The sequence below is a fragment of the Engystomops pustulosus genome, chromosome 2 (assembly GCF_040894005.1).
Source record: "Engystomops pustulosus chromosome 2, aEngPut4.maternal, whole genome shotgun sequence".
In the NCBI taxonomy this organism is placed as follows: domain Eukaryota; kingdom Metazoa; phylum Chordata; class Amphibia; order Anura; family Leptodactylidae; genus Engystomops; species Engystomops pustulosus.
This window is the reverse complement of record NC_092412.1, coordinates 143337152-143352035: the sequence shown is the minus strand read 5'-3', so window position 1 is coordinate 143352035 and position 14884 is coordinate 143337152. Positions and strand designations below refer to the sequence as shown.

Below are 14884 nucleotides of genomic sequence, written 5' to 3'. Positions count from 1 at the left end.
CAGAAATAGCTCATACAGTGCTCTTCTCTCTGGGAGTCCCAAATAATAGAATGGCGCAACATGTAATGTTGGGACAACTCATTTTAAAAATGGGAGAGAAATGCATCTATCGCACAGTAGGCGGGAATACATGACATCACGCGTGTTGTCATCTCCTCCCAGCATGGGAGAGGGTGGTGCGGGGGCGCGCATAATTATCAGCCCGAAGCGCAGGACATCTTGTACTTGCACTGTGTGCCGTTAATTAGGTTTGTTTTTCTGGGTGATACCAGGGTATCAAGACCAGCGACGGGATCAAGATGAAGAGGAGTGGAGGTAAGTATCTGTAGTGTTTTTTTGTATTCCTACTGGTTGATTTCCTTTAAGACGGTATGCCTGTTTTATTTTTCACCTTTTATCATTTATAATTTTATAGTGCAGGGAGTGGTTTTATTGTCTATATCGAAAAGGGAGTGCCAGGGATATGTTTGGTTTTGAGTTTTGCTTGTGGGATGTGTACTTTGTTTTGTGAGCACCACATTAGGAATGACTGTATTTTTATGGACTGATTTCTTTAGTCTTTTGTATAAAGAACAACCTAGACTGATAAGGAGGTAGTGAATCAGTGCACCATGATCAAAGGTCATTTTGACTTTGGTGACTAACCTGAGCTTAAAGGAAAACATAAGAGCAAAATTGTTACTGTAGTACATACAATGTAGTTATTAGAAGGCCCAGTTAACACAAGTGTAAGGGGGGGGGGGGGGGTCCATTACACTCTCCATTGAAATAGAGAATGTATAGAAGGTTGAGAACTGAAAAATTTAGAGGACCTGTCACCTATAAAAACGCCACTGGGAGCTGCTTACTAAACCTCCGATAACACTAGCAGACACTACCGCAATGTACACTAGAAACGCGAGAGGGGACGGGTTTAGGAGCCTATGGCGTGGGAGGGGTGGTCCGGGGCATCCTCATGAATACGCTGGACCGCTTCCAGTGCGTTTCTAGTGTACATCGTGGTAGTGTTTGCTTGCATTATCGGAGGTTTCTCATAATGCTAGCAGTGTAACACTGCTGCGTCTATTTTAGTAGTAGGAGCTGCTTACTTTAGTGTGTATATATTGCAACCCACATTAAAAACAGGACCTGTCGCCTATGAAAACTGCACTAGGAGCTGCTTACTAAAACCTCACGAGATTTTAAGTGTACTTTGCGGCAGTGTCTGCTAGTGTTATCGGAGGTTTAGTAAGCAGCTCCTAGTGCAGTTTTCATAGGCGACAGGTACTACTACTACTACTTGATGTAGAGCTCGGTACAGAGCACAGAAAGCTCTTCATGATGAAACATTTTCTCCATTCTCGATGACAGAGATACATCCCTGGATTAAAAGGGTTTTTTTTTTTTTGTTTTTTTGCTATTAGCAATGCATAAAAGTAAAATTAAACATCTCTGCATGGCTCCTGTGTAGCACTTTCTGCATTTCTACTACTCAGTCAAAACTACCAGTAGCCTCCCTTTTAAACCATTTATTTAACAATCTGCATTACTGGCATTTTTGTTTTTGTTGCATAGGAGTTGAAGTTGAGTGCCAGTGACTTTCATTCGAAACCTTTTTTTTCTGTCTTCCTTAAATGCTTGCTTTCTATTTCACTTCTCCATATTCGCTGCCTTTTTTTTTTCTTTTTTTTTTAAATCCACTTCTGATCCATTGCGTTTGTGAGGTCCGCTCATGTGCTGAAGACAGTAGAAAAGCCAAGCCACAAATATGAGCTGGATTAGAACCTGAGTTTGAGACTCAGCATTTGGGTAACACACAGGGCCATGGAAACCACTGCTGTTTGAATCAAAGTTTGTGTGCAGGGAGCCTTACTTGTATTATATTATTATATGTATGCATTTTTGTTTTTTTGTTTAGAAGAGGCACATACCCCATATCTTTGATCATTCTCACCATCTCTACTGCTTGAGACAGCAGCTAATGGACAAAAAATTACAATAAATGAGATCCCTCGCAGTCAGAATTGTTTTGAACTAAAATAAAATTTTCGGTAAATAAAGTAATTTACAAGATTTCATAGATGGGCTATTTTAGAACATAACAGTGATTATTCAAGTATTATTAACAGTATATTATGTCACTTTAACTTTTTTTTTTTTTTTCCTTTTCAAGAGTCCAAAACCAAAATGAGTGAACCATTTGACTGTGACAGCTGTAAGGAGTCTCTGTATGGAAGGAAGTATATCCAAATGGAAAAAGGACCATACTGTATACCGTGCTATGACAGCCTGTTTGCCAACACATGTGATGAGTGCAAAGAACTTATTGGCCACGATTCCAGGGTAGGTCAGCCTTATCAGAAATTTTTACCTTCTCAAACTTTCATGATAGAACTGCTTATGATCTAAATATGTGTATATAGAATGGTAATCCTCTCCAATGATTGTCGTTTTGTTGTGGTTTTAAGAGAGTTCAAGTTTTGGCAACAAAACATTTTAAATGGTTAGTTGTAGATATTGGAGATTTACTTAACAATTTTATTAAAGTTTTAAAATTTTACATATCTTAAACCATAAAGAATAACTTTGCAGGGTCTACCTCTGTAAACTAAAACAAAAGAAAGCATACCAAATTCACTCGCTAACGTAGTAACCACCATTTCGGCAAGGTCTACAAAACACAGTAACCTAGTGTATAGAAATCGTAAATGGGAATAGTGGAATAGGACAATGAGAGAAAAAAAAAAGGAAGAACATTAACAAGATATACCCATGGGTTCAAAATGTAGCTGTCTGCTTATACTCTTCTTAAAGGGGTCGTACGACCATAGACTTTGTCCTTTGTGTTTTAAATAAAAAATAGTATAAGTATAAACTATTTACGATACCAGGCTGTTTTGTTAATAATGAAATTAGTAGTTACAAGGACAGAACTTCGGGAGTCTTTGGCCAGGGAGACTTGCTTAAGTGCCAGTTGCGCATTACACTTAGAAAAAAGGCAAATCCGTGCTATCCCAGGTGCTTGATCCCGAGAGACGCCCTTCCCTCTCCTTCACTAAAAAATAATGAAAACTGTGAGATCAGCACTCACTCTTCATTTTTTATTTGTCCAGGATAAAAGCACTATAAATAAGCCTTGAGAATATATAATGTCATCTGACATGTTTCAGACCTATTGTCCTAAGTACTAGATAAAAACTAGACCTTTGGAAAAAAGCAGTCCTTTAGAATCCAAAATCCTTCACGATTTAGTACCGTTTTATACTTGAGTATAAGCTGAGTTTTTCATCACAAAAAATGTACTGAAAAACTCTAACTTGGCTTATACTCGAGTCAAGAAAAAAATTAAGTATTCTCCCCTTCTAGGTCCTCTATCCATCACGGCTCTGGGATCAGGTCTGTGTCCCCGTCCGTCATGGGCATCGTGACGTCAGCCACACACTGACATTCTAATGTGTGCGCCGGCATTGGCACACACTATGTCAGTGAGCGGCTGACGTCATGGTGCCTGCGACGGACCAGGGCATGGAGCTGATGCCGAAGCCGCGATGGATAGAAGAGGACCTGCCGGGGGGTTGTCGGAAAATGAGTACACTTTTAATTTTCCAACAGGCATTATATTTGGGGCAAGGGTTGGCAGGCTATATACTGGGGCTTTGACCAATGCATTTCCTACCTTTGGCTTATACACTCACTGGCCACTTTATTAGGTACACCATGCTAGTAACGGGTTGGACCCCCTTTTGCCTTCAGAACTGCCTCAATTCTTCGTGGCATAGATTCAACAAGGTGTCCATATTGACATGATGGCATCACACAATTGCCGCAGATTTGTCGGCTGCACATCCATGATGCGAATCTCCCTTTCCACCACATCCCAAAGATGCTCTATTGGATTGAGATCTGGTGACTGTGGAGGCCATTTGAGTACAGTGAACTCATTGTCATGTTCAAGAAACCAGTCTGAGATGATTCCAGCTTTATGACATGGCGCATTATCCTGCTGAAAGTAGCCATCAGATGTTGGGTACATTGTGGTCATAAAGGGATGGACATGGTCAGCAACAATACTCAGGTAGGCTGTGGCGTTGTAACGATGCTCAATTGGTACCATGGGGCCCAAAGAGTGCCAAGAAAATATTCCCCACACCATGACACCACCACCACCAGCCTGAACCGTTGATACAAGGCAGGATGGATCCATGCTTTCATGTTGTTGACGCCAAATTCTGACCCTACCATCCGAATGTCGCAGCAGAAATCGAGACTCATCAGACCAGGCAACGTTTTTCCAATCTTCTACTGTCCAATTTCGATGAGCTTGTGCAAATTGTAGCCTCAGTTTCCTGTTCTTAGCTGAAAGGAGTGGCACCCGGTGTGGTCTTCTGCTGCTGTAGCCCATCTGCCTCAAAGTTCGACGTACTGTGCGTTCAGAGATGCTCTTCTGCTTACCTTGGTTGTAACGGGTGGCGATTTGAGTCACTGTTGCCTTTCTATCAGCTCGAACCAGTCTGCCCATTCTCCTCTGGCCTCTGGCATCAACAAGGCATTACCGCCCCCAGAACTGCCGCTCACTGGATGTTTTTTCTTTTTCGGACTATTCTCTGTAAACCTTAGAGATGGTTGTGCGTGAAAATCCCAGTAGATCAGCAGTTTCTGAAATACTCAGACCAGCCCTTCTGGCACCAACAACCATGCCACGTTCAAAGGCACTGAAATCACCTTTCTTCCCCATACTGATGCTTGGTTTGAACTGCAGGAGATTGTCTTGACCATGTCTACATGCCTAAATGCACTGAGTTGCCGCCATGTGATTGGCTGATTAGAAATTAAGTGTTAATGAGCAGTTGGACAGGTGTACCTAATAAAGTGGCCGGTGAGTGTACTCGATTCAATAGGTTTTTACAATTTTTTTTGTGTTTAAAATTAGGGGTCTCTGCTTCTGGACTAAGGTCCAGAAATTTTATATTATATTTATGCCACTGATGCTTAAAAAACAAATTAAAGGGAATACTATTCATGTACAAAACCATTTCCGGTACGGCCGCATCCTTTTCATTCCATACAATATTGATATCATCTTTAAAGTGGCTGTATTTCAACACGTGAGAAAAGAATGGATTTGTTTCTAAAAAAATATATAAATTTCCTCCCACCATGCTACAAATAAGTTTGCAAGCCAAGGGGAAAACTTAGCCCCCATAGCTGCATCAGATTTTTGCAAATAAAAATAACTTTCATATTGAAAATAATTGGAGTTAAGGAGGTAATCTGTTACCTGTATCATGAATATATTTAGGTCAGGAGAATAATTGGAATACTCGTCAAGGTGGTAGTTTAGTGCTTTATACGCTAGAGAATGTGGAATTCTGGTATATAGCGCCTCTATATCGCATGTTAACCAGGAATACTGCAAAACTTGTAGTACATGTTTTCTTTCTTTTCACTAACCAAAGCATCGTGTAACCAAAGGTTGTAGGAGGGAGTCTCAATGCCCGCGATTATTGGTTGTATTGGGGGAGGGAATCTGTCTTCAGCACGGTATGAATCCTGATTGGCAACCTTTAATTAATCTGCCTCTTTACGTGAAAAGATGACCAATGACGAACCCTCTTCCACAATATCAGACAAGTGCTGGCTGAAATACACTGTTGGATTATAGATCAAGGACATCGACTAGTTCGCTGTTAGATGACCACAATCTAACAATACTATGGCACCCCCCACACTTTGTCCGCCTTCCGTATTACTAGATCGATGTTAGATTTTTTTTTTTCTTTATGAAATAGCATTTTTTTCTTTCTTGGCTAAATTACACACACTTATTTGTTTGTGTATGCAGCCTGACCAGCTCTGTTTGAATCATTTCCTGGAATTTATCCAATACTGGGGGTTTTGAATTCACAGAATAAAATAACTGATTCCTGATAGTTAAATTCTCTGCATTACACACTACATTTTCAGATGCTACATTGGCATTTTCTGATAGTTCATTTAATATATTATATACCACAACATCCTGTAGGGAGGGAAAATTGAGATTGGATGGTACAGGATTAGCATTAGAACATTGTAACATTAGAAAAAGTCCTTAGAGTCATCAAATTGTTTGTTCAATGTGTTAGTATCGATAAAATGTTTGTGTCCATTTTGTCAGGATATTGACTGTAAAGAGAGTATTGTCTTGTATAAATTGAAATGGTTAGTAGGAGCAAAATTCAGACCTTTTGAGATTCTTCTGATTTTGATATAATAAACAAGGATAAATTGACAACGTCGTGTATAAGCACAAAAAGTGCTGAAAAACCCTTACTCGTGTCGATGAAAATAAAAACTCTGTATTCGCCAGCCAGCACCCATGTAGTTTACAGCTGGCCCGCAGTTTGCCCAGCACATAAATAAACAAACTTGCATACTCGCCTTCGAGCGGTCCTGATACCTGGCGGAGCTCGCCGATACTCCGGTCCCCGCGGCTCCTCTTCATTCTTCTCTTTTCTGTAACAGCCGGCAGAGACGCGTCCACGTGATCTTCCAGCCAGCGCACTCTATGATGTCATCAGCAGCGACACCGCTGCATCATTGTGTGCGCCAGCCGAGGATCAGGAGCCGGGCCGAGCATCGAGGCGTCGGAGGGCGAGTATGTAAGTTTATTTTTTTTATTGACTCTTATATAAGCCGAGGTGAGGTTTTTCAGCACATTTTTTATACACTAGTATATACGGTAAATGTTTTCAGGACACAATATGATGTACGTAGCGTTCATCATGTAGGAAACCAATGACAATTGAGTTAAATTCAGCTGAATTGCCTGGATGTGTGTGTTTTTTGAAGTTAAAATCTAGACATTTAAATGCAGGCATTGTACATCAGACTGCTATTTGGAATATTGTATGTCTTAATTTGGACCCTGATTTAAGCGGGTACTTCCTTCTACTTAAAAAAACATAAATATAAGTTTCGGATGGATCTTCCCGCAGTCACTAAATAACAAACTTCCATTGACCTTGAAGACCTTTTTAAACTTTTTATCAGGTTTATTTAAATTTTATTTTGTGACCTGCCGCACACTAATCTTGATTGTAAATTATAGGAGCTTTATTACGAGGATCGTCATTACCATGAGAACTGTTTCCGGTGCTTCCGATGTGAGCGATCACTGGCTGATGAGCCCTTCACGTGCCAAGATGAAGAACTACTGTGTAACGATTGTTACTGCAGTGAATTCTCTTCCAAATGTGTCAGCTGTGATAAGACCGTTATGCCAGGTACTTGGGAACTTAAAACAAATCCTTTACAGACAAGTTATTGGGGCCAATGTGGTAGACATGTTGGTGGGTTTCTGTGACATTTGTAGACATTTATGATTCTGTCAATGTGTGTGTCTTATGGTCAGAGATGCCCTATAGTCTGGCAACATTTGGAGAACTGTACAATACTGTGATCCAAAGTGCGGTGTGAAATTATGATGAAATTGAAGTCTAAATTCACACAGCCGTGAGCCCGCCGCACCGTAGCACGGCGGGCACACGGCAGCGCGGGGAGAGGAGGAGGTGGTGAGCGCAGCTCACCCCCGCCCCTCTCCATAGGCATTAATGGCGCACGGCGCCGTAATATGGGGAAAGATAGGACATGTCCTATCTTTCCCCGGGCTACGGAGCGGTACGGTGCCGCACGTGTGCTGCACCATACCGCTCCCGTACAGGGCCGTGAGCCCATAGAAGTGTATGGGGGACGTATATCGGCCGTATACACGTCGGCCGTATATACGTCCCCTAAGTCTGTATAACTTCAAACTTCTGACCGATCGTAAGTTCTTATCTGCTCTTAGAAAGCAGTACAGGTTGTATATGCACACACAGCTTACTGAGGGGATGCAGCAGTTAGCTTCCAATTTCAGGGATCGTTGGTGGGCTCTTGACCTGAGCCTCGTAACTATGGCATGTGAGAAGTTGGTTTGTAAACCGTTTACAGTGCCATAGAATTAATAGCACTGCAACTAAAGCCTGAAAGCAATTATCTGAATTACCTGAGTGATTGACATAGGGGGGTAACACTTTTCTGAACTGATGGGTTTTCAAGTTGCTTTTGGTGATTCAGATAGTGGGGTATAGTCTGTTCTTAAGTTGAATTTGTATGTAAGTGGGAACTGTATATTTTATAATTGTAGCTCCAGACAAATTTTTTTTCGTCTCTGTGACGATTAGATTTTAAAAATGTTGGATTCTCATTAGAACCAGGATTAACAATAAAACTTCATTACAGACACCATTGATAACAGTTATGGCTGTTCATTGTAGACTACGGCTAAACTGCAGTAAATTGGCAATTACCAGAGGTCTCTTTGTAACTAGGGATAGTGTGTAAGTTGAGTGTTCTTAAGTAGAGGACCACCTATATTAGTAATGCTTATGGGGATGGCTGTATAGGATATCAATAGAAGAGATAGTCCAGCACTTGGAACATCTGACTCATCAACTGATTTCTGAAGTAGGTACCGTATTTTCCGGACTATAAGGCGCACTTAAAAGCCTTTGATTTCCTTGGAAATCCAAAGTGCGTCTTATAGTCCGGTGCGCCCTATGTATGGCACAGGGCAGCGGACCATACTTACATAGGTCCCCGCTACCGGAGACAGCAGATCTCCAGCGGGAACTGCAGACCACGCTGCACGAACAACTTCTGCCGCGTGGTCTGCAGTTCCCGCTGGAGATCTGCTGTCTCCGGTAGCGGGATCTGCGTCGCGTCACGTCGGGTCTCCGCTCCGCCCCCGGACCTCCGCCACGCCCCCGACCCTGCGCCTTATAGTCCGATGCGCCTTATATATGGAATTATTACATATACAAGGCGCATCGGACTAATGCGCCTTATATTCCGGTGCACCTTATGGCCCGGAAAATACGGTACATTATTTTTAAAAGTTTATATGTTGAACTAAAATATATACAAAGTATTTTGACATACCCTGACCCTTTAATAAATGGGACTACGGAAACATTTTATAAGTTTTCCCTAATATATTTTTATATGTAATGAAGAGGTTGGGTTTCTTTTCCACACTTTTACTACATTGATTAACGCTCCTTTTTATGAATGGGCAGAAATACTACTTGGCATCTGATGTGCACATTCATTAAAGAGCTCAGGGGAAATTTACAAGAAAAAGAAATAAATCAATGCTCAGAAATCCTTGGCATATGTTACATTCCTAGTGTGTGAGCCAAGGTGCTGCCAAGTGTTTGACAGCATCAGGATATTCTCTTATGACACATCTGGAAATTTTTCTCATTCAGTATAACTATTAATGAACTGTAAACAGTATATGCTGCCAAAATCTGAATAAAGCATTCTCTAATAGCCTTTTTTCAATCTATATCAATAGTTGGATTAATCAATCAATAATTGGATGTGGCAGCCTGAATCTACCTTTTACTAAATGACACAATACTTGCTCAACACGCACTAATAATGCATCAGTAATTAACAGTAATGTTAATCTATTATGTTTGGAATGTGTTGGATTCAGCATCTACAGGGGGCACCAGACAACCCCCAATTTTTTACTACATGTTGAGTTGTGTCATTGCTTTATTAGGTTGTTATCTCTTCATATTTTGGTACACATAAGTGTGTTCTTTTCTGCTACGTTTGTTAGGATTAGTGCGGTTTGTGCCTTGGCTCTGGGCTGAAGTCTTCTTGGGACAGCAGTAATAGGATTAAAGGCTTCTTCAAGCTATAAATATTTAAAATACTTTAAGCCCATGTGAACTTTTTCCTAGAAAACAGATAACCATGCTCCTTTGAGTTTACAGGATTACTAGGAAAAAAGTCTGAGCTGCAAATCTTGAGTGGTTTGCTTTATACTATAGATCCATTTTCAACACCTTACCTTTTAAGTTGATATTGTGAATCGCCCTATTCTATTGTATCTCTCTATTAACTAAAGAACCCTAGTAGATCATGTTTTAAGGCACCCCATCCATATAGCTGAAAAATCAACTAACCTCTAAATTTCCTGGGGGCCTCCCGATTGGCCCTTAACAGAATATGTTGGAGAAAGGAAGGAATGGCATGATATTTATTTTCCTTAAGAAGATAAACTGCTGACAGAAGTGCTGCTTTTCTCCCTTGATATATTTTAAAGGGGTTGTCCGACTGTTATATACAAACTGCCAGGCTGGTGAGGGCCATTTAAAAAAAAAAAAAAAAAAAAAAGTGTACTCTCCTCTTTCGTCGCTCCCGATGTCCCGCCCTGAGGTCCTTCAGAGTGCCTTCTGGTACAGGTGATGGGTGTGTGCGCCAGAGCTTCCGTTAACGACAGAGGTAATGAGTACATGTTTATATATTTTTTTTTTAATAAGCCCAGTTGAAATGAGTGCTCCTTCAACAGCTCTCTGTAGACTCTCCCATACACATAAACAGTCATTCAGTTAATAGCTACTATAACAACATTGCAGAGAAGCGCTGTATAATATTTTTTTATGCACGCTTATAAGTGGTCCTAAAAGTACTTTGTTTTTTTCTTTCTGTAGGATCACGCAAGTTAGAATACAATGGACAGACCTGGCATGAACATTGTTTCATATGCAACAGCTGTAAGCAGCCCATTGGATCTCGCTCATTTATTCCTGATAAGCAGGACCATTATTGCATCCCATGTTATGAGAGCAAGTTTGCTCCAAGGTGCACACATTGCAAAAAGGTAAGAGAAATTAACATGAGCAAAGACTAGGCTTGCATTACACAGGATATCCAATGCTGGGAGTATATGGAATCTGTGACTTGGTGTGAGAATTGCTTCTAGTTATATTAATCATGAACGCACTCATTCTACTTTGCAGTCACTGACCAAAGGAGGCATTACCTACCGGGATGAGCCATGGCATAAGGAGTGTTTTGTTTGTACTGGGTGTAAGACTCAGTTGGCTGGACAGCAGTTTACCTCGCAGGATGAGAAGCCTTATTGCATTAAGTGTTTTGGAAATTTATATGCCAAGAAATGCTCTGGGTGCACAAAACCTATTACCGGTATGTAACTGTGCCTTTTTTTGTTTTTGTGTTTCTATTTTTCACTTTGATTTCAACTGCAAACTGCACTTCATAGTGACAGTATTTAATTTTCCATGCCGTGTACTGGGAAGCAGGGAAAAAATTCCAAATGCACTGAAATCAATGGAAAAAAACGCATTTGCGACATTTTCTTGCGGGCTTGGTTTTTATGACTTTCACTGTGCGCCCAAAATGACATGTCTCCTTTATTTTATTTTTTTATTACCGGTATTTCTTTTTTGAGTTTGTATGACCACAGTGATACTAAATGTATATAGGTTTTATTGTGTGCTAATATATGTAGAAAAATTAAATGAATGTGTACAAAAAAAATTTCATTTCACCATCTTCTGGCACTAATAACTTTTTCATACTTCGGTATACAGAGCTGCCTGTGGTGTAATTTTTTTGCGAGATCACAATTTCATTGCTACCAAGGATTGCTTTGCTGGTGGGGATCGAAGGCTTAACACTATACTTCTACATTTGACACTGCTGCAATATGCTACAAAAAAAAATTACCTTGTATGGAGAGGGCTCAGCCCTTCTTGAACCCTCTCCATACACCCTCAGCCGACGTGTGACGTACTAATACGTCACATGTGGGTAAGGAGTTAATATTGTAGAATTGCCACCTATTATCTTCAATGAAGGCTTCTTAGTTTCTCATCCTGTCTGTTCAAGTAAACCATTACAAAGGTAGAATAGAGTAAAGGTAAAGGTAACTCCCCCTCATATTATTATAGCTGCAGAATTTACCCCAGCATTAATTGCACAGCTTTTCCATGTGCTGCGATTTTGCCACGACTGGGTGGAGGAACTCGACACGCTTAGCATTTTTGATGAGTAACTTTAGCTGAGAAGGAGGTTGTACAAGCTTAATTTTCTCTTTCTAACACTTTCCTGGTTTGATTATTTTTAGGTTTTGGAGGAGGTAAGTATGTCTCCTTTGAAGATAAGCACTGGCATCACAGCTGCTTCAACTGCTCCCATTGCTCCTGTTCCCTGGTAGGGAAAGGATTTATCCCAGATAATGAGGACATTCTGTGCCGTGACTGCAACAGCGACCTATAAACTTGGTAGTGCGCCATGTATTTGCACCACTGTGCACCCTTGTCCAAAATTAACATCAGCCTATGGAGCAATAGGCTAACACACTTGAGGACTACACAGTCATGTTGTGTACTCATAATGGCTTTAGACACTCCGGCATATGTCTGTATTTCAGGCATATGTCTGTTTGTTTGTTTTTGTTTTTTTTTACCTGTGCTGGAGTTTTTTTTGTTCAGTTTGGATTTTGCAGTAAAAATTGCAGTTATTGCTTGATACATGTCTAACTTGCTTTGTAATTTAAATATTCATAAGTATTGTATAAAACGTCTAAATAAAATGATTGTATAAGAAAATTAAAAAAAAATCACCAACTTCTTACATGGCTTACTTTTTGTATAGAATTGTATACACATTTTAATATTAAACTTTTCCATTAAAGTAAACTTGATGAGTTGAAGGTTTGGTAAATGTGATTGTGTTTCTATATCAGAGACTTCATAACTGCAATATTATTTCCTAAAGGAGGCCCTGCACTGAATCAAGATTTTAGGCATTATAAATGAAGTATGAGATGAGCTTACAAAATGCTTTATTTCTGCTGTCTGTAAATACAGACACATTGTGAGAAGTGGTCCACAATAGGTTGTATTTGCAGGACATGCCCTCATTAAAGGGGTTGTCCACTTTCAATAAATAATTGATATTATGGTCATGTGATGGACACACAGGTGCACGGCTCATAACACACAGCTCTGGTTTCTCTGTGACAATAATGATCCATGCATCTGTGTGACACCACAATATTGATGCTGATGGCTAGCAAAGACAATTTATTCAGATGCAAATACATACAGAATGTTGTAGGAAATCTTTCATACCTTTTTCAATTGCTTTGTATAATAAGGAGCTTGCTGGGCTTGTTTACACATGATAATTTTTAGAGGGGTTGTTGTTACTTGTATTGTTATAGAATGTTATGTTTGTGTGTGGTGTATTATATTTGTTTATATGCTGCTGAAATGCCCAAACTTTATTAATCCTCCGAGATTAAATTATCTGTCACATGACCAGGAACAGATGTCTGAATCCAGTTTGCACAAATCAATGTACTTGCCAGCAACAACCCTAAGTGAATCAAGCCTTTAGCATGACAATCTGCAGCTTGTTAATCTCTTAAAAGGGGTTGTCTGGGTATACAATTTTTTTTTTGACTGGGGGGGGGGTTAATGTGAGCACATACTCTGCAGTGACAGGCGGGTGAACAGGAACAGGGAGAGATGTGAGTATATGCTCCTAATTAAGCCTGGGGGGGGGCAGTCATGTATAAAACAAAAATAAAAAAAATTCATAATTTTTTTTTTTAATAGGGTTTTTGAATCTAATGTGCAATGCCTTTTTATACCTCTAATTTATTGTTATTGAAGGCTACATAAATAAAATAATATAGAGCATATGACCTTTTGCACCAACTAGTTCCTCAGAAATAATGCTGTGTATGTTCCTTGCTAAAGCCATTACAAGTAAAAAGTGAGCAGAGGTCAAGGAGCTTAAAGGGGTATTCCTACAAAAAAAATTTCTTAAATATACTTGGGGTAACAAAATAACACATTCTCCAATTTACTGTTATTAACAAAAATACAGCATTTAACAGATATAATTCCAACCTGTCTCCATCAGTCCTGGTGTACATAATTTCAGTTGCCCATGGATCCAACCCTGAATATTCTGACTTCAGGGTCAGGGAGAGGACTGCTATCTGATGCTGCTTTCTCCAGTGGCCCCTACTCTTGCATTCCAGGACGAGCCCACACAGTACACTGTACACTAATGATCTAAGCCCATTGTCGGCACACAACAAAGAGTCCCACACTGTAATTTTACACTGACTAGCCTATAGAGTGATGGGACCTAAAACCGCAATAAAACTGAGTAAAATTGTAAGGGGTTAAAAATTATCTTTATTGTGTAAACCTCAATAGAGGATTGAAATTTTGAGAATTTTCCTTCATGGGCAAAACCCTTTAAGGCAACTTCGCAGAACTACAGCAACTAAACAAGCACCCAGGATAATGGTTATGAACCTGATTTCTCATGCGGTGAGACCCTAATGTCCGCTTTCACCCCTTTCCCAATTGAGTAACCATAGACTCTGCAACTCGGAGTGTGCCTGTTGGTGGAGTCTGATGGAATAGCTTTTACCTCAATCTGTATGGCCATTTAAAGTCTCCAAATGGACTCAAATGGATTCCCGCATAATAATGTAATTGTAGAATAGAAAAAAAGCTGCAAAGCACCGATTCTCTGGTTGGGTTCAAACAAGCCAATTTTAGGCTGCCTGTGAATGTGTGTGTTTTTTTTCCTCTTTTTCCAATGCCAAGATATTAAGGGAAGTAAAATATTATTTTATATAGGTGAGGCTTACTCTAAAAAAAAAAAAAAAACTGTTCAGTGTGAACCTGGCCAATGTTATTTTGCATATTTGTAATGGAATACAAACTTTGCTTATTGTTTATCTTTGATATGCCTGCATCAAAGTATGCTTTTTATTTGTTTCATTAAGTTCACATATTAATAATTTTAATGTTTGTTAAAAGTCATTTACAATAAAAATATTTGAGTTTTTGTAAAGGACTCCATTAATGGGATTATGTTTAGATAAGGAAGAAATTTATTGAAAAATTGATTTGGGGTATGAGGAGGGTGTGCATTATTCTAAATTGCAGTTTAATCGGTAATAAAAAAATGAAAAACCCATTACATACCTAAATAACATGCATTTTCACTTCATGTCTAGAAATGCCAGCAA

At 39.7% G+C, this 14884-nt stretch overlaps 1 protein-coding gene across 1 annotated transcript in view; it reads left to right on the top strand.

Annotated features, from left to right (window-relative positions):
* FHL3 (four and a half LIM domains 3) overlaps positions 1-12521 on the top strand; it is a 37447-nt gene extending 24926 nt beyond the window's left edge. The window contains exons 2-6 of the mRNA XM_072136753.1: positions 2153-2322; positions 7070-7244; positions 10509-10678; positions 10818-11004; positions 11948-12521. Of these exons, the coding sequence (XP_071992854.1) occupies positions 2167-2322; positions 7070-7244; positions 10509-10678; positions 10818-11004; positions 11948-12099 (840 nt within the window). The 5' untranslated portion in view covers positions 2153-2166 and the 3' untranslated portion in view covers positions 12100-12521. The remainder of the gene's footprint in view (positions 1-2152; positions 2323-7069; positions 7245-10508; positions 10679-10817; positions 11005-11947) is intronic.
* Positions 12522-14884: the final 2363 nt, after the last annotated feature.